This window comes from Alosa alosa, chromosome 12, assembly GCF_017589495.1.
Source record: "Alosa alosa isolate M-15738 ecotype Scorff River chromosome 12, AALO_Geno_1.1, whole genome shotgun sequence".
Lineage (NCBI taxonomy): Eukaryota > Metazoa > Chordata > Actinopteri > Clupeiformes > Clupeidae > Alosa > Alosa alosa.
Genome location: NC_063200.1, coordinates 21639008 through 21664246, shown reverse-complemented (window position 1 = coordinate 21664246; position 25239 = coordinate 21639008). Strand labels below are relative to the sequence as shown.

At 42.1% G+C, this 25239-nt stretch overlaps 4 protein-coding genes across 8 annotated transcripts in view; all 4 read left to right on the top strand.

The window, feature by feature from the left end:
* Positions 1-589: 589 nt before the first annotated feature.
* On the top strand, positions 590-6373 carry zmynd19 (zinc finger, MYND-type containing 19). Its single transcript, XM_048259196.1, has 6 exons — positions 590-834; positions 2141-2200; positions 3854-3960; positions 4099-4239; positions 4724-4904; positions 6163-6373. The coding sequence occupies exons 1-6, from the start codon at positions 784-786 to the stop codon at positions 6304-6306; spliced, it is 684 nt and encodes a 227-aa protein (XP_048115153.1). The 5' UTR covers positions 590-783; the 3' UTR covers positions 6307-6373.
* Positions 6374-6432: 59 nt separating this feature from the next.
* On the top strand, positions 6433-18236 carry LOC125305062. 4 transcript variants are annotated; one of them, XM_048259663.1, is made up of 16 exons: positions 6433-8566; positions 8674-8919; positions 9730-9907; positions 10129-10363; positions 10648-10742; positions 11659-11858; positions 12217-12295; positions 12767-12945; positions 13881-14210; positions 14691-15089; positions 15721-15891; positions 16208-16265; positions 16545-16731; positions 16833-16949; positions 17347-17434; positions 17797-18236. In XM_048259663.1, exons 2-16 carry the CDS (start codon positions 8711-8713, stop codon positions 17873-17875), a joined length of 2604 nt encoding a protein of 867 aa, XP_048115620.1. In that variant the 5' UTR covers positions 6433-8566; positions 8674-8710; the 3' UTR covers positions 17876-18236. The 4 variants fall into 4 exon arrangements, with proteins under 4 accessions (XP_048115620.1, XP_048115619.1, XP_048115621.1 ...); XM_048259662.1 differs by having other exon boundaries at positions 17794-18236; XM_048259664.1 differs by lacking the exon at positions 6433-8566 and having other exon boundaries at positions 8755-8923; positions 17794-18236.
* A 400-nt stretch (positions 18237-18636) lies between these two features.
* On the top strand, positions 18637-20230 carry tmem141 (transmembrane protein 141). The gene is made up of 5 exons (XM_048259246.1): positions 18637-18786; positions 18907-18973; positions 19063-19146; positions 19298-19405; positions 19707-20230. The coding sequence occupies exons 1-5, from the start codon at positions 18733-18735 to the stop codon at positions 19766-19768; spliced, it is 375 nt and encodes a 124-aa protein (XP_048115203.1). The 5' UTR covers positions 18637-18732; the 3' UTR covers positions 19769-20230.
* Positions 20231-25124: 4894 nt separating this feature from the next.
* sapcd2 (suppressor APC domain containing 2) overlaps positions 25125-25239 on the top strand; it is a 12793-nt gene continuing 12678 nt past the window's right edge. For both annotated transcript variants that reach the window (XM_048259668.1, XM_048259666.1), the window contains exon 1: positions 25125-25239. This exon is cut by the window's right edge and continues 919 nt beyond it. The gene's annotated coding sequence lies outside the window, so the exon portion shown is untranslated.

Genomic DNA, 25239 nt, shown 5'->3' with positions numbered 1-25239 from the left:
CAGTCCTCCACAATGTTTTGCGTGCAGTTTCAAGTGACATTGTCATTTTTTATGGACGAAGTAAAAATAGACAGGTCTGCTTAGCCTACATTTCACATCTCCACAAGTGTAATAAAACATTAGCCTATGTATCATCAATGAAATTGTAGGCCTGCTGGAGAAACACTTGTGGTTGTCATTTTTATGGTAATAATTGGGAAATCGGAGTGAGAAACGTGAAGTATTTACAAAACATAGACGACGAAACTAGCTTACACAATAATTGTTACATTGTAAAGCCGGTGTAGCCATTTGGCAGTCATTCTTGTCACCCAAACCAGAGCCCTTCTCTGCCCAAACATTACTTTTCGCGCTAAAATTACCTTTTTTTCAACATACAGGAAGTAGTGGGATGATGTAGTTAAATGGGGCGGTAGTTAATGGAAATACGCGTTTCTTGATTGGACAAATAGGGCAGTGCTTGTACGTCAAATATCTAAAGTCATACAACAATATTACTGATTGGACACATGTCTTTCTGTTCTAGTTTTCAATTGGACCATGTGTTAACATTCTTTGCTTCCGCCCCCTAACACCGACTCGTTTCCCCGTTTTCCAACGCCACTCAGCGGTGTCTGACGGAGGTTTGGAAGCGGGTGGGGAAGAGTCGAGCTTCGGCTGACCCTAATAAACCAAACTTAGAGCGACGTGGGGCTACGGGGTCGCCCTCACTTGTTCTTTTAAATAGTTGGGATATTGCCTCACCCGCCTTCTCATATCGCTTCACACTTACTCGCCCTCCTAATGTCGGATTTCAAGCTTGGGATTGTTCGACTTGGCCGTGTGGCCGGGAAGGTGAGCTGAATCCTGGGGCTGCCATGTGCGACAAGAAGGGGAGGGGATCGCAAAACCATTTACAAAATGGCTTGTTGAGGGCTCTCCGTGAAATCCTGCGGATACCTGTGGTTTTGAAATTGTTGTCTATGTAATTTTTCCGTTCACAGCGTCGAAGTCGTTGTCACGGAACATAAATTACCTTTGGGGAGCGCATAATTAGCTAGCCAGTCAGCTAGCTAACTAGCTAGTTTGCTGAATTTCGGTTTGTCGCACGAAGCCGCCTACCAGTAGTGCCTGCCCATTAGCTTGTTAGCCAGCAACGAGAACACCGTAACATTTGGCTTGCATTTATATCACCAAATGTCATGCGTTAGCCAGCCTACCTAACGTGACTTGATATATAATTTGTGCCAAGCTGATGTAGATGTTTGAAATAATCACCGTTCATTAACAATCTGATTAAGCTGAGCATCTCACTTCTAACGTCTATTAGCGTGCTAACTTTGTCAGCTAACTTAGCATTAAACACACCGAGATGGTTAGCTGAAAATATGATCGAAGCCGTCGACTGGAATCCCTTCCAACGTGACTCGAACCGGCGTGTTGTCAGTGACTAGAAAACAGTGGCTAAGTTGTAATGCTAACTAGACGTCATGTAACATTTTGAGAATCAGTTGATGCTCCATCACTGAGATACAGAATTAGGTTAACATTGGGTAAACGTCAAATCAAGTATAAGCACGAGTCATCAAGGTATCGCGGCCATTTGTCTGCGTTGTTATGTTAACCATTATGCAAATATCACCTGCGGGTTTTGTTTATGTCGCGAATAGGCAGTTGACAGTTGAGGTTAGCTGATTGATATTTTTCCATAATCTCGTTGTGCTTGAGGCCTTTGGGCTGTGACACTAGAGGGCAGCCGATGAGCAGTGATATGTGGAAAAACTTCCCTACATGCAACCACATCACATGAGACCCACTCGGGATAATGTTGTAAAGTTATCTATTATCTGGTTAAGTCCATTTACTGTGTTGTGCTTGTCTTTGAAAAGTGTGTGAGTTGCTATGTTTATCATCATTAAATGTATATTATTCTGTGTTTGTGATTATCTACGTGACAAAGGCATTTAGGTGAGTATAAGATTAAGTAATGTAGACTTCACTATAAGCGCACAATAACAGCTATAAACATGTTCTAGGAAGCCGACAGGGATCCTCTTGTTCAGCATTGTTGTTTTTTTTTGTGTGTGTGAGCAAGCAGGGAGTGTATTAGTAGAATCTTGAAATGTACATTTCAATTGTATTTCTATATTTCTGTTTATAGACCAAATACACACTGATTGATGAGCAGGACATACCTTTGGTGGAAAATTATGCTTTTGAGGTAAGAGATGTGCAGATGCATTCATTTCATACACTATGGAAGTTATGATAATCATGCGGTGCAGTAACATTTAGTTTGTAGGCCTATTTATGTTTAACAAATACATCACAATCCCTATCAGCACATGGGTCGAGGGTGAATGTTGTTGAGCTTGAAGCATTTAAAAAGCATGCATCTGTTAGTATTTAACCTTTTTTTGTGGAGACAGCACATTTAAGTGACTTGGTTTTCCTTGTTTTACACCTGGTGCACATTTAAGCTGTATGTCCTGAATTCTGGTATTCAAGCATCTGTCTAGTATAATGTTTTTCATGAAGTAAAATATAATCATTATGCATATCATGATACATAAATACCACATTTAGTAAGCACTGAGACACTTAACTTTTTGATCAGTTAAGACAATAAATGGGTAATGTTGCTATTAATTGACTGACTGAAACATGGTTGATATACGGTTGTACTACCTTTGTAACACTGGCCAAATCTCGCCAAAGGTCTAAACCCTCAACTCTCAAAGACTTAATTGACCTCATCTAGTGAGTTTGAAAGGTTGTAAGGGCTCAAAATACTATTAACGGGAATGGGACACTTTTGACATAGCTGACACACCACATTGCATACTATTTTCATTTCATGAAGGATTTAAGCGTCTATGCTTAACCTAATTGCAAACCTGTTTTTCAAAACACAACACTACAGATTGTTGTTAATTATTTTAGGTATAGTCTGCAGAAATACCAACTTATGGAAAAGAGTTCTGTGAGCAAGCCCTCATGTATTTTACGATTTGACGGTGGGACGGCCCTAAGCCCTCAATAACTTGTCAGAGGGTCTGCAGTAGACATATTTTTTGCTTGGACATGGATCTAACTTGCACTCACCTTAAAGGTTAAATTGCTCCCCTGTTGATATGTCTTTGTCTGCAGAATGTTATTTCATAACAAGATAAGTGTCCATGTTATCAGTGTCTAACGTGGATGGAAGCTGGTTATCAAATGTTTTGTGACTCTTTATGGAGTAGTGTGGACAGTGCCTTAGATTCCTAGTCTTGCTGTAGTCAGCAGTAAGGCCTATAACATTGCTCAGACATAACATTTGACTTTAAAGATGAACTATGCAAGTTTTTTTTATTAGCTTAATTTACCTTAATGTATAGAATTATTGGGAAAATAAGTCCCGAAAGGTCGAACCTGACCCAGACGCGCCAGCGGAGGGGTCTTGCTTCGCCCTGAAGGGACTTATTTTCCCAATAATGACCGGCGTTTTGTACAGTATCCCGCTTATTATAGGCCTACGGCTACTTACCAAAACGAAAAAATAAACTCCGCGATGTCTCTTTACATTATATTACTTTTTTCGGGTTGAATGGTGGCCGTCTCGCTTCCCCCTAGTGCCTGTGAGCTGAAAAACCACCCTTGCAACTGTGGGCCGGCGGGCCGACGGCCTCGGTGTCAGGAACTGTAATGAGTGCAACTAATTGCTAACGGCTAGAACAAGGTAGCGCTGGAGTTTCTCAGATATTCGTCATGACAGAGCCAGCGAAAAGAAGCAAAAACAGCGAAGAAATTGCCAATACTGCATAGTTTCTCTTTAAAAATAGTGCATCACCTCCTTGGATACATCTCAGTTTTTCTGCTCTAATTCCTACAGGCCCGAATGGAAGTAGATGCTGATGGTAATGGGGCTAAAATCTTCGCCTATGCCTTCGACATTGGCAAAGGCCGCTGGGCTGGTCGGCCGTTGCACGAGCTTCTCTGGTGAGTTCAATCGTCAGTGTTCACCATGGCTTTTACTCTTACAGGAGCACTGCAGAGTGCTTTTTATCTTCCTCTTCATCATTATTTTCATCATCCTTGTGTTAAGCTTAAGTGTAATTATGAATTCTATTCCCACAGGGAGAAGCACAGAGGTGGAATTGCTCCAAGTTTTCAAGTTGTTCACATAAACCAGGTCACTGTAGACAACCGTCTTGACAACCTACGCCTGGTGCCTGTGGGATGGACTCCCAAACCAGAGGAGCTGTCCAGCAAACAAAGGTAACTGGCCACTAACAGTCCTGAGAGTTCAGGATGTAGACACACCCTTGAACTGGAACTTAGAGTGACAACAAAGGTGATGTCATTGAAACAGTGGCCTTGTTAGTTATATACTACTGGCTGATATGTCCTAGATTTGCAGTATATTGAGCTGGATGCTTCTTTTTTTTTAAAGTAAAATGTTTTTTAATTATTTGAAAACATTGTTGTTTATTTAGTTTTAACACTGAGTTTGTAACACTATAAGAATGGTCATGTCAGTAAAGCTAATTGAATTGAAAAAAATATCCCTCTTCTACGTTTCTTTTCCAATCCTTCAACTCTGCCATACAAAAAAAAGAGAGACTGAAAGAGTAGTTAGGTGTCTTCGATTATATTGTGATTCCTTATCTTGGGTAGCATAATAAAGACTGCACCGTAGATTTGTATTAATGTGTGTGTGTGTGTGTGTGTGTGTGTGTGTGTGTGTGTTTCCTTCCTCCAGAGAGCAGTCCCTGTACTGGCTGGCCATCCAGCAGGTGCCTGCCGACCCCGTAGAGGAGCAGTACCTGGAGCTGAGTCGCACGCGCTACTATAACGCCAACGGCGAGCTGGTGGAGGAGGAGGAGTGCTCATGCACCTACTACGAGTGTCACTACCCACCCTGCTCGCTCATCGAAAAGAGAGTACGTCTGCTTACCGTCCACCGTTGCCCAACTGTCACAAATACATGTTTCTTCAGTATTTACAACACTAGATCGTAGGGGTGTAAAGCTACACGTATTCGTACAGGACATTAGGTTCAATACAGATGTGTACGGAATTCACATGGTGCAGTCTTTAACAGTAATCAACAGTAAGCGGAATTTACATGGTGCAGTCTTTAACAGTTATCGACAGTAAGCTTTTTTGCTTGCAGACCATGTTTCAAAATCAAGTTCAAAAAGAAGCATATTAAGTGGACGACCATATGACCGATTAGTTAATTCATGTCCAAAAAAATTTGAACCCTTTTTAAAATACTGTTCCCGCTGCACATCAACAATACTGTCAGGGAATTTTAGGTTAGCAGTACCTACAGACTTACTGTACAGAACATTAACCGACCAGTGACTTCAAAACCTGGTGTACACACAAACTGTAATTTTATTGTATTTTATTTTTTTTGTGTGTGTGTGTACATCACACCTACTTGATTGACTAATGACTAGACTATGTTAGACTAGATGCTAGCAGCCAGTTTCCCGTACATGGATTAAGCCTTGTCCTAGACACAAAGCTTTTTTTCAGTGGAGATTTTTCATTGACATTTTCTTAGCCTGGGACATGGCATAATTAATGTACAGCGAACGGTCCTTGTGTTACAGTCTGTTGTTCACAAACTACTATTTCAGATGTGTAATGATGGTGAAATAAGTAATCTCTTTCTGAAGAGGGTACATTACCAGTATAACTTTTTTCATGTAATGTTCTATTCCAGGCACACAGTCATGAAGTAATTTTGGTAACACTTTACTTGACCGTATCGACATACTGTAAGAGTGACATGACACAGTCATGAACACAACACTGTCATGACCCACAAACCCTGACCCTAATCCTAACCTCAAACCCTAAACCTAAACCTAACCCTAATCCTAACCCTAACTTGTTATGACAAAAACCGAATGTCACTTAATAACAGAAGTGTTATGTCATAAACGTTTATGACTTTTTCATGACAGTGTCATGTCACTCTTATGTCGATACTGTCAAGTAAAGTGTAACTGTCATTTTTCTAAGTTTATAATTTTTGTAAAATGTCATTTTGTAGATATGCATGCAAAGGCTATGAAAATGCCACAACCTTAGAGGGTCATCCAGCTGTAATTGTAACAATTGAGGGTTTAAATTTTTGTTCTTTGTGAAAATCTCAAACTTCCTCCTCTCTCTCTTGCCCCCCAGCTGAGGGAGTTCAACATCTGCGGGCGCTGCCAGGTGGCACGCTACTGTGGTTCCCAATGCCAGCAGAGGGATTGGCCAGCCCACAAGAAACAGTGCCGCGAACGCAAGCGAGTCCTGGCCCTAGAGTCAGAACCGGAGCGGTGATCCGTTCGGCCCAACCCACAGTCCAAGCTGAGGGATTGGAAAAGGAGGGCAGAAGGGGATATTTCTTTGGGAGGGTGGGGGGGGTGAGATCTATGAATTGATGAATTGAGGAGGGGGCGGGATATCTGCTGATGGACAAAGTTGACCGGGGGTGGGTGAAGTTGGTAGGTAACATGGGCTGAGTTTAAAAAAAAAAAAAAAAAAAAAAAAAGGAAAAGTATACTTCCCTGAACTGTCAAACACCTGTGGCTTGCCTAGCCATTAGGGGAACATGGGAAAATCATTTCTTTCTTTTTTTTTTTTTTTTATTTGAATTTTTTTTGGTGACATTTTTTCCTTTTGAAAAGGGCAACCTCAAAGCTCTACCTGCTGCTATGGATGTGTGTTTTTGGGTTTGAAGGAAAAGAAGACGAAGAGAAAAAACAAATCTAAAGAGAGAAGTCACACTGAACTCTTTTTCTTCGATGGGACTGCATTTTAAGTGTCGACGGTCAACGTGAACTCACTCCTCATCCGTTTTCCTTCCCCCTCCCTTCTCGCTCACCTGCCCCGGCTCGACCCACCACCCCACCTCCCGCTTCATGTCAGCTGCCCGCGCTGGCTTTGAGGGACTCTATCTGCTGTAACTCCGATGCTATGGATCACGGACCTCTTCACTGTACCACCCCCTTCTCCTTGTTGGAATGCAGGCGCACATAACTCGCATTAATCACCTCCCAGTCATACACCTGCCAAGAGCGCCCATGCTCGCGTCTGGCCCTTCACACTACCAGTATTGTGTGTGTGTGTGTGTGTGTGTGTGTGTGTGTGTGTGTGTGTGTGTGAGAGAGGGAGAGAGAGAGAGATAGAGATAGTCTGTGTGTGTGTATATATATGTGTGTACATGTGTGTGCATGTGTACGAGATGCCCTTGTTGACTGAAGGACATGTATGAAGTGGTTATTGTAAATGGAGGGTGTTATTTTTTTGTATTTTATTTTTCTTTCTTTTATTTGTTTTATATATATTTTTTGGGGGGGGGGGGGTAGGGTGTTGTCTTTTGGGTTTGCTCACTTGTCAAGATGTTTAGTTCCCTCTATCATGAAATCCAGATGCATTTATTCTGCGTATGCTGCCGCAGTGTCCAGTTGACCGTTTCAGCTGATTGTCCTCATCCACTTGTCTCCCAGTCTCGCATTTGAGGGATGTCCTGGGAAAAACTTGAAAAATCCACATACCTAAGTTGACTCAGAAATGGATTTGTGCTTCTTTTTTTTTTTTTTTGCCCTTTCTTTTTTAATACGAGAAAGGAACTTATTTGAATTTCAGTTTTGTTTTATTTGTGTCTGTCCATACCCCACAACACACTTTTTTAACGTCATCAACTTATGGTAATTTATTCTAATAATAATAATAAATTTCACTTCACAGATCCCCCACCTGTTTGTGTAAAGGACTTGCACACATGCCCGAAGCGTGTCTTCCGTAAACGCCGAAGGTCGATCAAGGTCCAGCCCTGACAAACTCCGACACCTAAGCGTATTAGCAGCAGAGATACATGTGACAAGTTGTTTCATTTGTTCTTTTTTTGCTTATGATTTTTACTTCTTATTTATCTGGATTGGGTGAAGCACTGTGCACTGAGTATTCTCACACTTATCTGTGTTTAGGGGGAGAGATGTCAGAGTGAGGGCTGTCTGGGAAATATTTTTTTTCTAAGAATATTACAGTACAAGAATACATAGAGTAAAGAATATGTGAATGGGCATAAAGGTGGTAATAACTGACCATCTCTCATCACTGTAAATTAATAAAATGAATTAAACAAAGAAAAATGATTTGCTTTCTTTGCGTAGTACGCCAACTTTAGCGTAATAACCCTGGCCGACCGTTTAATATTTAGCTACTCAAATTGAATGATTAACCTTTACCCATGCATCACCATAGAGACAACGGGCTGGTCTCTTCTCCCACCGCTCGCTTTATTGGACTAAAGCCTAAGTCGTGGCCAGTAGGAGCGCCGAGCCATCGGCAGGGCACATTTGCACATTGTATGTATTTAGTGCATAGCAAGTAGCCATTGATGCTGGATGCAATTAAGTTCCATGCCTAGACAAGTCTATAGCTTATTAGTATTTGTGTTGCAACAAATTTGGCTCCACCGTAGCGCAAATGATAGCCTACAAATGATGTTGCCATCGAATGGGATTTCCCGGATTTCTTCTGATATGAAACGTTGCGATCTCTTCAAATGAATATAATCGGGACATGCATTAATCTGGTAACAGTTCAACATTTATTTTAAGGTTAATTTCATTTATGTCGATTTTATAAGCTTGTAGTATCCTATATTTACTGTAATGAAAACATTGTTATGTTTGTTTGCAGTGCGTAATCCTTTGGTACTCCGTTTCAAAACACGTTCATGGCCTGCAGCCCGGCGCCTTGTGACAAAAACAATGTGTTGGACTATCTCCTGTGTTCTGAGCCCACACATGTGCGGATTGCAGTGGAAGTTTTGATACTCTTGACTCAGGAGAGTAAGCGGTGTCTGGTGGAGAGTATTCTTCGGGCAGAGAGGAAAAATGATTGTATTCGTGTGCTTACACATATTCTGTGCTCAGCGGATCACTGGTGGGTATGTCTTTGAAAAATACTTAACATTTTATTTTGTCTTTATGATATCTTGTTAATAGGTTACATCAACAAGAAAAGGCAAACATCAAAAGCGCTATTATAGCAACTTTAGGAACAAGGATACCACGTCTTCCAATACAGTAGACTAGCCTAGACAACTGTTGTGTGGGAGGCTATTCAATTAGGTGACATTTATGAGTAAACCTGTTGCATAAGGTTTTAAACAAAGAGGGCAGATGGATGAAATTATTACATTATGGTGCCAAAACGCATTAGGCCAGCAGAATGTAATTTCTCTGAGACCAAACATTATAATTGATATGAGTGCCAGAGTGCATTAACAAATAGCATTTCATTTTTCTCCCTTAATGGAGTCTAATTGCATAAAGGAGTTTTTCAACCCCAGTCAATAATAATGGTAGAGATACTTATCTTTATTGAAAAAGGTAAGTTGATTTCAGAACAGGGAGACAGATCAGGAAGATGTGTTTACACTGTAAAGCTATCCAATTGGGAGCATGTATGTGTGTCTCCATGGTAGCATGGGCTAGCAGCTGAACTATGGCCAGGGCTATCACTATGCATGGTGCCTCTGCTACAGTTTGCATGTAAGAGACTTAGGGGCCCATAGGACAGTTAAGCATCCTGGTTTCACAGTTGAATAGTTGCATTGTTTGATTAATAAAAAAGTCTGGTGGATTGTTCCAAATGGTTAAGGTATTGTAAGAATCACACTGCTGTGGCAAAATTGAATGATATTTCGATAAGGTGATTTTTAAAAAAAAAAGAAAATATATATTTATGCAGGCTATGCAGCAGCGCAGCCTACTTGTTTGGGGTTCTGATGGAGAGTGAGACTATTCGGCAGACTCTGAAAAAATGTAGTCATGAGAGCAATGGCAGTTTGGTGGCTGTCTTGGGACAGCTCCTGACCAAAGATGATCCAGACATCGTCATGAATTCTGCAGGGGCCATAGCCTCTTTGGTAATGTAAATAAAATCATATATCACTGAATGTTTACTTGAGTGCATGCATAAGAGATCTCTGTAAAGTGGAAAATAAGCTTTCCCTCAGCAGTGGCTGACTTATCCTAAGGTTCCAGAGTTCTGATGCTCACCTTAATTTTTTTTAATGTGACTCTACTACAACCCCCTCTTCCTATCTCCTCCCTCCCTCTGTGTGATCTGATGATGCCTGTTTACCAGGTGGAGAGCTCCGAGGGCCGTCAGTGGCTACTGGGCCAGCCGGAGGTGTTGAGCCAGGTCCTGGAGAGCCTGTCTCACCTCCTGGGCCACGCCAGGGAGGGTATGGTCAACTCAGCTGCTCTGATTCTCGCCCAGCTGTCCTTGTGCGAGGAGGCCTGCCATAGCCTGTTGAGCCAGCCCTCGGCCACCAGGACCCTGAGTCGACTGGCACAGTGCCTGGCACACAGCGACACAGGTGAGTGTGTATACAACGAGCTACAACTCCCACAACTCTCCTGTGTAGGTAATGTTATCTTAAAAACATATGTTTTGTGATACCCAACTCATAATGAATTAAGTGTGTCATTTGATACTTGTCTGCATTTAAACTTCTGGGTTTCAATTTGTTGGTTCACTGAATATTTTGCAAATACTTTGCTAAACACTGTATGTGTGTGTGTGTGTGTGTGTGTGTGTGTGTGTGTGTGTGTGTGTGTGTGTGTGTGTGTGTGTGTGTGTTTTTTTTTGGTGTGTTTACAGACACGGCTATGAATGCAGCCTTTGCAGTGGGCCGCTTGTGTGGCAGTGAGCAGGGCAGGACTCTTATCTTGGCACAGGCCAGAGAACATCAGCTGGTGAGACAGATGCTCACTCTCACACTATCAGATATCAAAGACGCCTGAGGTGAAAGACTATTAGGAACATATGTGACATTGGTCAAGTTGTTGCAGGTGCAGTAACCATAAGGGTCTATAATGTTTTGCAAGCCTGGATTAGTGAATTGGAAAAGGGCGAGGCAAGACTAGGTTACAGGTAAATAAATGTAGCAAAATGTACAGACGTACAGATGTGTTTTCAATGGATATTAGTGGATAAAGTCTTTTAATACTCTCCTGAGGATATGTGTTCAACGAGTCTGAGGGATATAGTTTTAATACGTAGAGGCTGACTCTCTCTCTCTGGTGTTTTACAACGTCATGAAGATGTGTCCAGCGACACCTTCAGTGCATGGCACAACCCCCCTCCCATTGGTCTGCTAGAGGAGCAGGATGATGTCTGTAGGAGGTGTATCTGCCAGCTGTGTCACAGTTGGCAGGGGCTGTCTGGCTCACATCCATTTTCAGGAATAGTTTAGGTCTTCACACATGAGCTGTTTTGTTTAGGTTAGTTATGTTTTTTCCTTTCTTTGTCTTATGCACAAAAAAGTAGCCAAATATGTTTGTTATGAATTCAACAAATGGACTTCATAGATCAAGTATATAAGTCTGTCAAGTTATTTTGGTCAGAACATTGTTGCATCTCACAGACCACACAAAAGGATTGGTGTGTGATTTCAGTATTTAAACAGATCAGTTGCAGTCCACACCACTCAAAAGGTGTCAGCAGACCTAACTGGAGATATGGACTTGAAATACTTGCAGAGTTGTGACAGTTTCAAGCAGTGCCATTCCCATACCTGATCTAGCAAAACTCCTCCAAATTCCCTGTTGTTTTGAGCTGTAAGCTTGGGTCAATTGAAGTGGACGATGAGGCCCCTTCTTATCCCTCCAGGTCAGCAGTCTGCAGGCTCTATTGTGCTCAGGGGCGGGCCCAGATCCAGGGCAGACGGCCTGCTTTGCACTCAGTTGCCTGGCAACGGAGGAAGACGGGCATGCCCTAGTGCTGGACAGTCCTTCCTTTCCCGGACTGATGGATGGCCTCCTGCAGCTGTTGCAGAGACCGGAGCATGACAGCACTTGGTTTGCTGCTTTGTAAGTGACTTAAGCATTGCTCAGGCATCACCATGGTAGCTTTTTACACTCACATATAAACACAATTTGTGATAATTGGGACACAAATCCCAGCTCCAACTCTATATATTATATATAATAAAAAAAATTTTTTGGACAAGCCAATGAATAAGTGTGCATGCTTGATTAATGGTACACATAGTATTAGGGTGTAAAACATAATATTGTTGCCTTTTGGCTTTTATGTTCAGAGCAACTATAGTTTTGAAGCTGAATTTTGTAAATTCATGTCTGAAACAGTATTCTGTTTTTGTTAAAATCGTCCTCAACATCTTAAATAAATCTTCATCATCCCTCTTTCTCATTCATATTCATTCAGGACAGCCAAAGTGCTCGTCTCCCGGCCCCGGGGAGTTCTGAGAGTGAGAGAACATGGTCTACTGGAGAAGCACCTACAGGTTCACCTGTTCTCCATATTTTACATCTCCACAGTTTATCCTTCAAAATATCACTGATTAAATTCATAAGGCTATGTTGTGCTGAAAGCTGTTACTGCCTTACTGGCATCTATGCAATAGGTGTATTTTACGTCATGGCAGTATTTTCTTTTTTCTAGTATGTTTGTTGTTGTTGGTACGATGAACAGCCTGAACAGTTTTGGCTGCCATTAAGACATCCTGGTCCTTTTCAAAATTGAAAGTAAATGTATCCATCTTTCTCCGTTTTGTGCATGTGTGCGTGTGTGTATATACATCTGTGTGTGTGTGTGTGTGTGTGTGTGTGTGTGTGTGTGTGTGCATGTGTGCATGTGTGCATGTGTGTGTGTGTGTGTGTGAGTGTGTGTGTGTGTGTGCATGCGTGCATGTATGTATATACATGTGTGTGTGTGTGTGTGTGTGTGTGTGTGTGTGTGTGTGTGTGTGTCTCAGGCCCTGTCCCTCTCTCCCTCCTCGGGGCCTGAGCTCCAGGAGGAGCTGAATGCCTGTCTGAGGAAGCTGCAGCGCCTCCCTAAGCCCGTTCCCGTCACTGTCCACCTGCTACTGCAGGGGGCCTGCAGGGTGTCGTGGGAGAAGTGCACCCCAGAGAGTGGCCTGGAGGTGACTTACTGGTGAGATGATTGGATAAATTCTGAGTTCTATTTCATTCTATGTATTTTGACTTGTGTGTTTGTTTGTGTGATATACATTATATCCAAGGATGGGGGTGGATGTTATAACAACATTTATTGGCACCCCCTGGTAAAAATGAGTAAAAAGAGGTATAAAGAATCTTTCACAAATCCAACCCTGAAGGGTAGTGAATTTATTCTGAGAAGAAATACAAACATTGGATAATCTGGAGAGATTCTGTTAAGAAGCATGCTCTCAAATTCCTTGCGTTTTAATTTACAACTTTATGAGATGTTATACTGTAGGAGAGGACTAAGAGCAATTTTGTTGGCAAAGGGAGGCAGGGGTGCCAGTAATTGTGGCATGGTTAAAAAAAAAAATTTCTTTTTGAGGATTATTTTTTCTCTCTTAATACATTTGCAAGTATCTATTTGTCTACCTTTCCAAAGCAGACAAAGAGTTCGAGTTTGAGTTCTTAAGTAAAGGTTCTCCTGCTTCTTATTCATGAGCAGTTATTATGTATGCATCACCTGGTACAAGTATCCCAGCCTCATAATGGGAATTAGGCAAAGTTAACAGATGGTATGTGGATAGATATAAATTCTATGTAATGCAAATTCTGATTGTTGAAGGACAGTCAAGTGTGCATTGCCATCTCACAGCTGACTGGATTGATTTGGAAAACCGTCAAAACAACACTATCACAGGGAGGCTACCCTGGGCACGTAACTGAAGCGTTGCCATTCGCGTCGCGTCTGCGGCAACAATTAGCTTCCACCGTAATCATTGGACGGTGCATATATTCCAAAAAATCAGTCTTCTCAAACAATTTTTATGCTCTGCGAAGTGCGAACGGATCGCTTCAGTTGTGCACCTGGTGTAGCCGGGGTGTCAGACTGATATTTAGTAAGAAGATCTCTGTATTCACTCCTAGTCTCCAGGACAGAGACACAGTGCTCTACCATGGCCCTCTGTGTAACACCACCATCCCACCCTCAACCTTCCTCCGTGGGGACCGGCCCGCACTCTCACTGAGGCTTAGTCACTCCACCTCAGATGGGGATGTCAGTCCCCTCAGCGAGGCAGTGGTCGTCGAGTCAGACAGGGCCAGACTCAGGCCGGGTCCTCCACGGGAGCTACGCGTGATTGGCTGCACGGCGTCACAGGTGCGGCTGCGCTGGGTGGCCCCTGAAGGAGAGCAGAGGCTAAAGGGGTATCACGTCTACCGCGGGGACACACTGGTGGACACCACTGCCGAGCCTGGGTGAGCTTCAGCAATCATGGAAGCACAATAGAATGAGACACTTAACACTCTTTTGGGCAATATAACCTTATTTATTCATAGTTTGTATTGTATTTATGTATAGTGTTCATTTAGTAATAGCATTTCTAGTATTTATTCATAAAACTAAAAAACATGTGTGCAAATGACCAAGTAGATTATACAACATGACTGAACTACACAGCACATCCACCTTTATGAACTGCTTGAATATTTTTGTGAATTCACATTCTTATCATGCTGGTGTGGAAAACATTGCCACCTTATAGGAGAGTATTTTTGCGAATTAGCTTTTTGTTAGTAAGACTGTCTAGTGCTGTCTGAGGCCATTATACATCACAAAGAGTAGTGAATGTGGGTCCTGAATACAGCACACAATATGAACACTCCTGAGCTGCTGCCTCTTCTCTCTCTGTTTTCCCTCTCTGAGTCTTGACTGCCATGTCATTCTTTCTCCATCAGGGTGATAGTGAGTGGGCTCTCTCCCTCCACCCAGTACCGGCTGCGTGTGTGTGCACTGGGGTTGGGGGACGCCACCGGACCCTTTGCAGAGGTGGAGGCCAGCACAGCTGACGCCCAGGACCATGCTCCCTCTGTGCTGACCGTGGTGGTACTCGGCCGACACGAGCTGCAAGTATGCTGGGGAGCTCCGCTGGCGCCCCTGGGGCGGCTGTTCAACTACGAGCTGAGGATGAACGGCGACGTGGCCTACCTGGGCACGGAGCGCGTGCACACGGCCCGGAGGCTGGCCTCCAACACGGCCTACACCTGCACTGTCACGGCCATCACCTCCAGGGGGCGCTGTGAGTGCCAGCCAGTCACCAAGAGGACTGCACGAGATGAGTATCAGCACACTCAGAGGTAGAGTCACACTATAAGATTTAGGGTTCAAGATTCACTTCTTGTTACACCTCCATATATGTAAGGACGGAGAGTAAACATCTTGGAGTATTATGAGTGAGTGCTAATATAATGAGTGTTTTGCTGATGTTGTGGCAGCTTTATTGTTGATTGTGTGTTTGTGTGTGTGTGTGTGTGTGTGTGTGTGTGGGGATTTGAGGTAAGAATACACATTTTTGGTTTGGCTAATATTTTGGATAAAATAACACTGATAAAAGTATTGTTGGTCAAATATATTACTATATATGTGTAAATTACTAATAAAATATATACTAATGAAATTATAAAATAAAGTTTGATCATGGATATCAACTGATAATATTGATATCAAACAGTATGTTGTTTAAATTGGTAAAGTACATTAATTTACCTTATTGGAATGACAGCAAAGGTTTGACCAAAAAACTTCAACATTATTTGCAATTGGTTCATATTCACTGTACTTCCACTGAAATAGCTTCTCCTCTGGCATGCTGTTATAACTGTCAGGTTTTTGTTACTCAGAGGTGGTCTGGTGACCTTCAGCCTTTTAACTGAAACCAGACTACCGATGTAAATGTCTCCCGTCCTGTCCGTCTGTCCCCCGTCTCAGATGTCTGTACTCGCCCAGCCGCCAGACGGCCGGCCCCTCTCCGCTGGCACGTGAGGCCAGCGCGGTCAGGGAAAAAGTCAAAAAGTCACACTCACCACCCAAACATCTGCCCAAGGTCCAGCTCACCGGTTATCATCACCGGCGGGCAACCCCCATCAGAGACAGACACAGGTTTGTCTGCAGCAAGTAAACCTGTTATACAGTATATGACTTACAATGTGCTGAGAGTATACTATGAAAGGGACAGATTTAATCAGCTGAAGACTGGAATCTATATACTAAGGTCATTCATAGCAACATAGAACAGGTCCTGCTGACACATCTTAGCATAGAGTCTGTTAAAATAACTAAAGTTAATACGCCCTTTTATTTGTTGAATTTTCCAAAACTGAGCACAATGTCACCATGGTTTGCAAAGAAAGGAGGTGAGACTGTTGCTTATAAAAGTCAGCGCTGAGTTATTTGAGACTTTTATTACTCTCACCAGGCATTCCCCATCTGCAGAGCAAGGACCGGCCTCCGAGAGCACTCAGAAAGCAAGCCAGGTATTACTGCACCATGTGCAAATCTATACACAACAGGCATCTGTTATACAGTATATTTTCCAATGTCAGTGTACTTTCTATGCATAGTTTCAACTATTTAAAAACTAATGTGTAGAAAAAAAAACTCCTGACAAAAAATAAGATGACTGGTAGCTATACTCTGAAGTATTGGGAAACATGACCTTTTCACCGTTCCTTTACCATGTCTCTTTCTGGTGGTCTAGAGAAACTCATTATCTTGTTTACATCTCCCTTAACGCTGCGCTGGTCTTATCTAAGGGTCTTGTGAGTGGGTTTGATGTGAGAGCTCTCCTGGAGAGGGGTGAGATGGGCGCTGAAGTGGAACAGTGCCCACTAATGGTGCCCCTGAGATGCCCTTTGTCCAGACGCTCAAAGACTGAGATTAACCTGTGGGCTCAGCCATCTCTGATGAATGGCGCTCTTATTACAGCCAAAATCAGTCCAGGTAGGAGTTTGTCGAACCATTCTGTGTAACTTTCTTTTGTTTAATATTTAAACATTAAAACGCCTCCATCTCATCCTCCTCCTTTCTTCTTCATCTTCTAGTTACTGTGTATGAAAATGAAAATAAGACATTTGTCCCAGAGCCCTTACTGCAGTGGAGTGCTACTAAGAGGGGCTCAGAAAAGAGGGGTAGATTACCCCTTATCAATCCTCATAGCTGTGAGTATCAGTATCCAGTTGTGTATGTATTTTTCAGGCTCTAACTTGAAGAGTGGATTATCAATATAGTGAGGCAGCTTGTTTCTGAGTATCTGAAGTGTTGTAAATTTAAGATAGGGAGCTGGAGCACACTGATTACTTGCAGTCTTTTATTTTGGTGCAAACAGACTAACGTTTCGACACAACCGTGTCTTCCTCAGAGTTAATCGATTAGTCTGTTTGCACCAAAATAAAAGACTGCAAGTATTTTCCAGCTCCCTTTCTTCAATTTAAAGCTTCTTGTCCTACTGAGAAGCACCTGACTGCACAGTTTCCAAAGGATGATGCATGTAATGGAATGCCCTACCTTATCTGAAGTGTTGTGTCAGGTTAGTATCTGTGTTCATGTCTTCAACAGGCAGTGTGAGGACCATTCAGCCCGTTAGTTATTCTTGGTCTGACTTGGATCGGACTGGACACCACTCCAACAGGGCGATTCGAAACAGGTACTGAACCCATGGCATGTCATGTCATGACATACATACGTGAGAACTAGTTTTAAAAAAAATAAATAATAATCTACATAATTTAAAGGTGAAGTCTTCAGTCATAGTGGAAGGTTGTTGATATTTGAGTTTAACAGCCAATAAAACTCAGCCCTCACCTCCTTGCTCCTGGTGGAATGTTGGAACATGAGCACTGCTCGGTTAAGGTTAATCAATTTTGAGCGCAGGAAACAGGATGGATAGCTACAAGGAGAATTCCGTTGAATTTCAATGTATAATAGGGATGAGTGATTGCCTATAACATTATGGGTTTCTTGCATAAACTGTCACTGTGTAAAGCCCATATTTTCTCCTCCCAGCAGAATTATGACAAGACCCAGAGCACTCAGTGAAGCCAGAGCAAGGCACCATCATACCACTCTGAGAAAGACCAGCATTTAAACCCTCTGGACCGCACTGAAGAGGAGGTTAAAGGAGGAGGGGCACTTCCCCAGTGGTTTTCAGTCATTCAAAAAAATATGTTTTTGAAAAAAAATTATGTTGACGGTAAAAGAGACAATCTAACAATCTCTATGTTCTGCCCCAAATCCTGATATAGATGTGTATGTTATCAGTACAGATTATTGGTACATGTGGTAGAAATGTAATCGGTAGCGCATGTATTTCGGTGCTGAGTAACATTATTGTGTAGTAGGCCTATGTCTATTTGTTTGCGATGTGTGTATTTAAAATATGTGGAGTGTTTTGTTGGAATTCATATGTTCTAATATTGATTGTCACAATAAAAGATCCCAAGTTGTCAGCATGTGTTTACTGGCTTTATTAATCCTGTTCAATTTCCTCTATATTACAATACCACTGATGCCTTTTAAATCAAATAATTTAATTTAATGCTTGTCGTACATTTCATATCTAGTGGCAGTGATCATAGTGACAGAGTCAGTGGTCATTTAAAATGTTAATTTAAAGCTGACTACAGTGCTTCAGTTAGATTTTGGAGATCTCTATTCGTCATATTATAATTCTTAATTTAAGTAGGATTCAAAATGTAAACACAAGTCAACTAATAACGTGATGTTGAGACAAATTTAACATGAACACATGCACTTTCAAATTCAGTCCACTTGATGTCGCTAGCCAATTCTACGTGTAGAAAACGACACACACACACACTCTTGGCTAACTTCTTTGATTATCTACGCGGAAGTTACAAGTTAGATAACAACAAAACTCACACCTGGAACTGAACTAAGATCTCTCTTTGAAGGTTAACATTTATCCCCGCAGTAACTGTTATTATGGTTAATCTCGGACTTACGAAAGTAGATGACGCAATTGTAGCAAAGCATCCGGTGAGTAGCAAACTCTGTTGCATGTATGCTACATTGTAACGTTAACGTTAATTGACCAGTTTGCAGCTGTCAACATCAGCACATTGTATTTAATTTTGCACAAAATTCCTGGGCAAACAGGGTTTGCAACAGTATGCTGCCTGTCAGTCGCATGCCTTCATGAAAGGAGTTGGTAGTGTTATTGTAGGTGAGTTAAATGTATTTTGTCATCTTACATGACAGTCACTGGCAACAGTGGTAGTAGCCTAACTATAATGATTTTTGTCTGCATTTCAGGCACGGGTGCATTGTTTCTCATTCAACGAGCTGTGCAAAAACGACTCCCGTACCCTCTGCAGTGGAACCTGTTAGTGTCAATAGGTGAGTAGCCTCCTTTCTGCATATCGACATAATTCGTCCTTGCTGTAATTGTCACACTCACTGAGCAAGTAAATCATAATAAGGTCATTGATAGAAATCATTAAGTGTGGCAAAGGTCATACCAATACCTGTGACCTTCTTGATCCAACAGTGGCCTCTTCGGTTGGCAGCTATGCAATAACGCGCTGGGAGACACAAAAATGCACAGACCTCTGGGTCTTCCTTGAGAAAGGGAGCTATCCAGACAGAACTGTTCCAAGTGAGTTTACTGCTGTTGTAGAAATAGGCCCTGCATGATTGAGTCTCAGCTTTGACGTTAAGAAGATTTAGATTTGATTGCTTTTTGCTGTGGGTGTAAGGGACACCATGTATTCATTCACTCAAAATTTATATCTCTCCATCAGTTTTTCTGTGTGTGTGTGTGTGTGTGTGTGTGTGTGTGTGTGTGTGTGTGTGCGTGTGCGTGTGTGCGTGCGTGCATTCATTCGTGTGTGTTTATGAGCATGTCACCGTCAGTTCCCTCAGAGACTTACTGGACCCTTACTTGTTGCCTTTTGCAGAGGAAGAACCCCCTGCTCCTGCTGGCCCTAAAGTTACTATGTATGGGGACAAGATGGAGTAACCACAGCAATTTGGTAGACACCAGAAGGCTGTACTTTGAAGCAAGCTTACTGGCATATCCAGGTAACTACTGGACCTGGTAACTACTAGCTTAACCAATGATCTCCAAACAAAACAAATTGCAGTTTTGAAACCACAGATTCTCTGTCCAGTGGTCTTTTTAGAGATCAGTGGTTACTCCTGAGGTCACCTAAATTAGCCAGTACTTTGCAGCGTAGAACAGCTATCTGACCTCACTATCTTAGCCTGTATCCAGTGTGAAAGATTAAACAAGCAAATAAACAAAGTTTTAAAATGTGTATTTATTTGACCTGACCAGTGAAGACAACAAACACTCTTCTCACTCTACTGTTTTGTTAATAATGTACAGTTTATTCAGGGGTTGCCATGGGTAAGAATAAGATGTTTTTTAGCTGCTGCTGTGTACAGTTATAGATTTAATAAATGTGCCATTTGTAACATCCAGGTTTTAATTCATGTTTATATTTTGTCTTAGTTTAACCATTCACAAGTACTCTCACATTTGAGCCTTCCAAAAGTTGTATTTTAGCTGTAACATATTAAAGCACTGGCTTGTGTGTGTGTGTGTGTGTGTGTGTGTGTGTGTGTGTGTGCGCGTTTGAGATAGAGAGCGAGAGTGCAAAATCCTGGATGATCGCCTTAATAGAAACATCACGATTAGTAGAAATTGGTTTGAGGCAGAGATTTGGCTACAGTCATCCATTTGTTGCATTTGTCATGTGTAGATTACTATGTAAGTAATAGCATGTATCAATTTTATCAAATAAATTGTGATATAAATTGTGTAATGTAAGTGCAGTTACATGTTTTATGGGCTGCACATGATTCAAAAGGACACTGGTCTTCCAACATTTATTAAGTCTGTGCCACATTTCTGTCATTTTTAAAAGCGAAGATGATCATGGTTGCATGCATTTACCGAGCAGATTGAAATATAAGCACTTTATCCTCACTTATGTGTTAAATCAGTTGTTAAATAAGCACATTAAAGCTCAGCTGAACTGTAGTTAGATATTTACCCACTAGAGGGTAGTATACCTATGAATGCCTTCTGTAGATGTTCAGTATATGGCAGCTTATGGGCAAAAACAGCATTATTGATCAAGTAAACTATCAAATAGGCAAACAGTCATAGACTTTTATGTTTGTTTGTGTATCTATTTCTCCATTGTCATCAGTGTCATAACTTTAATGTCATTACTTATACTGTATTCTGTGTGGTATACCCAGTCTTGCATGACTATTTTGATCATTTGTGTCAGTCAAGTGTAAGAAAGTATGTGCACACAAGATTATGACGTCATTGCAGCAACTTATGCAGATGTGAATTCCCTGTCTAGAAATCTCATCTGACATTACGTGATGTCAAATTGATTGTGTAACACCAATTGGTTATGTTGCTAAACGTGAACTGAGATGTCACATGATGAACTACAACTCAACCACCTCGTGCTACGTTCAAGCAAGCACATGTGAAAATGCGTTCACACTTTTCTGGTGTGACTTAGCCCATATGGTGATGACGTTGATCGCAGAGGTGTGAGGTCACAAAGGTAAGGTCATTAGGCCGTGCTGGGCCTTCTAAGATATTGGCCTCTTTTCAGCGCATATGCTGCATGCAAGACAAACTCGGAAGTTGAGATTTTCCAACCTCTCAGAAGAAAAAGTTCCGTGGAACGCCACTTAAAGTTCAGAGTTCCTATCTGAAACTGAAATATCCGACTGGAAGTCATTGAGAGTAATTTCATCAGAGTGCATTATGTATGCATGGTGGGTGCAAAAACTCTAGTTCATTACCACATATTAACAGATTTTTATATGCTTGTAGAAAAAGTATATAGTATATACTCTTATGAAATATACACTTTATATACCCAAGCCATATAATGAAGTTCCTTGATCATATCATTTTGTGTTCCATACAGGCAGTGGTGTACTGTAGTTGGTATACTGTGATCAACCCCAAATGTTAATACGTATCCTTGCCGATTTTAAGTGGGTATACTGAGATGGTGCTGCTTTTGTGGGTATACTGTCCTGCGTATCACATAGACTACACCACTGCATACAGGGCTTTGTTTTCTAAGAGTATGCGTGCCTCAATGACAAATCTCAAAATCGGCATGCTGGTCTAAATCAGTCCAGTCTGGTCTCATCCAGTGTCCAGATAAGATTGCATGCAACAGCTGCAGTCGTCTGTCTGTCTGTGGGTGTCTTTAAGTCACCGCGGGGACTGAAAAGGACTTGTTTTGCATACAAGAGATAATCTGCAAAGTGAATCATTGTCGAGGGGGATTAATATTGAGTTCTGAGGACTTGCTGTTCCTGAGCATTTGGAATAGGAGGATTTATAAAAACCTGCCATGCCGAATTCAAGGATTACCAATCACACAATAAAGGCATGGGTCACTTTCATGCCCAAACAGGACAACTCGGCCAAGGGACCCCTGCCCAAAATATTACATTGGATATCAGGGGAAAAAACAACAGACTAACAACTGCCCTTGAGATAACCTCCTCAGAGTGGGTTTGCTGCTCTACTGGTAGAGTGATTCTAGGTCAAGTCCAGAGAGGGGTCCAGTTGTCCAGTGAATCCTAAACCGAACAGTCAACTGAAGCACATTCAAGAGAAACAATCATCCAATTGTATTTATACAAGTACCGTAATAAGGACACTATAATATTTCCACAAAAGCACAGTATAGTGCCATGAGGTCCAAGACAGAATTGCCATACTCTTAACAAGGACTGCCATGTCCTTAAAGCTGTATCTAATATATAAACAATCTTGTTACAACTGGAGAGAGGTTCAGATGTATTTTGGCTTTTGTCATTTTAGTCCTGGATCAGCACAAGGTCCCAATCCTATCTGAAACAATCATTTCAAGAGAGTGTTAATAAAACAAAGGCACCATTTTACCCTCATATTCCTTGGGCGGAACTGAAGGTCCAAAGTCCACTCTTCAGATGCACAACAGGGGTAATTATAGCAGAAACCTACTTAGCTTTTTCCCAGAGGCGAGCAAAAACCACAAAGTGCTGACCCCAGCTGGTATGCATGGCACCATTTGGGGCAGAACTAGGGCCTGCTGATTAAAGACAATCAGCTCCTACCACAGGGAAATACATCTTTCTGGAGCTAACGAGTCTGCTACGTCTCTCTTACGGCCTTAATCCACCTCTGTCTTCCTCTTCCGAGTGCCTTGCTACTCAGTTTTGATTAAAAGCCTCGAGATTTGAAGATTTGACTCACTTCCTACCCCAACCCTCCAAAAAAAAAAAAAAAAAAAACAGAGACGATAATGCAGTGACCCAGCTCTCAGATCAGTCGTCACATGCACATGATATTGCTGAAGGGAGAGACAGAATAACTAGCATAGAAAGGCAGTGTGAGAGTCTTCTGTGTGGGTGTGTGTGTGTGTGTGTAAGATGGCTTATATTTGGGAGAAATGGAGGGGGGAATATGCATAAATATGAAAAGGTGTGTCAGTGAGTGTTAGGGAGAGAAAGAAAGATGGAAAGAAAGAAACAATGTGTGTGTGTGATAGATATGGAGGGAAAACATGCATGAATTTGAAAAAAGTGTGTGTGTGTGTAAGAGAACTAGAGTGTGTGAGAGAGAGTGAACATTAGCTGTGCGCCAGCGTGTGCTGTGACTCTGCAGGCTTTGCCAGACTGAGGAACCACATATGGTTATAATAGCTTTAAAACAAACAATGTTGTATACACACGGATTTGCCCTTTCAGCAAGCTAAGCTTGCTGTCATGATCTGCAAAGGTCCAACACTGCAGTGTGTGTGTCTGTGTGTGTGTGTGTGTGTGTATGTATGTGTGAGCATGTGCGTGACAGAGAGACAGGGTAAGAGAGAACATTGACAGAGAGAGAAAGAGAGAGAGAGAGACTGAGGGCTTAAGTGTATGACCCTGTGAATGAACGGCACAGGGGAGCGATTCACTGCTCACATTGCACACAGACTTCTGTGGCAGAGAGAGACAGACAGACAGACAGACAGAGAGAAAAAGACAGACAGAGAGAGAGACAGACAGACAGAGAGAGAGAAACAGACAGACAGACAGACGGAGTGAAAAGAGAAAGAGAGCAAAGAAACATTGTGTAAGAGACATTCTTACACAATTTCGAATTTCACCAAGAAAAGACATACACTTTGCCATGCAGTGTGTGTGTGTGTGTGTGAGTGTATGAGTGTGTGTGTGAGAGAGAGAGTGAGTGTGAGAGAGAGAGAGAGTGTGTGTGCATGTAAGAGAGAAAGGGAGCGAGAGGGAGAACAGAGTAGAGCAGAGCCCAGAGCTACCACCATCAGCACCCCCCTGGCACATCAGCCAAAGGGCTGTACTGTGCAGTGAGCAGTGCACTAATGCAGCTTTCCCTCCCTCTCTCATTCTCTCATTCTCTCTCTCTCTCGTGCGCGCTCTCTTTCACTGTCTCTCTCTCTGCGTGCCCAATGTCACCCCTCTGGCACCACACTGGCCCTGTATAGATCAGCTGTGCTTCACTTGCCCGTGGCTGATTAAAAACGTTCTCAAGATCGATACCTCCGGTGACGTGCTCCGATTAGCAGCTATAGGGTTAATCACTCTCCCTGGTGGGCTCTGTGTGTGCAATCATGTCTCCCCAGGGTGTGTGTGTGTGTATGTGTGTGTGTGTGGTTGTGTCTCTCTGTGTGTGTGTCCTAAATCAATTATGTTTTATTAATTTAGTTGGGCCATGTGCTCCTCCTGGGAAACCAATAAGCAGCATATCATAACATTGTAGTGTAGAGGTTTCAGTTGAGATCGATGCCTTTACTGTTTGGATCCCAGCCAGGTCAGGTAAAACATTTGGATTGGATGGCGGTGGTGAGTTACTATGGATTTCACTGTAAAGGCTTTAAAAAGGCACTTTGTGTCACAATGTAGAACTGTCAACATGTGTCTTCATTAAAAGAAAGGCTTCTGTGTCTTTGTTGGTCTTGGACTTGATTTCATTGCAGTTAAATGTCCAATTGTGGATCTGTAATGTAATTCAAACAGTGGTGTATAGCCACAAACTGAATCCTGGAAGCTATCTTGAAAAAGGGTCAAATAGACAGCTTGAGTGTGTTTTCCAAATGGTGAAGGAATGAATTATAGGCTCCAGGCATAACGACTGCTTTAAAAAATACAATGGACAAAACTCAAACTTTTCTTTGACCAACCTCCAACCAATCAGCGTACAGCAATGCGCAATATGACCAATGACAGCGCTGGTTGACAGGGTTGCGCAGACGTTTGAAGGGCGGTCCTCTTAAAAAATTGATTTAGAATCTCGGAATAAGTAAGGTCCACAGAGCGTTTGAGTGGGTTGGCAAGATACACCATAAGAAGTGTTGTTTTCGTTCTATTCTTACAATACACTTTATTCCTCTGGATACATCACTGGACGAGAACAGAAGAGTTTCATGAGTTTCATCC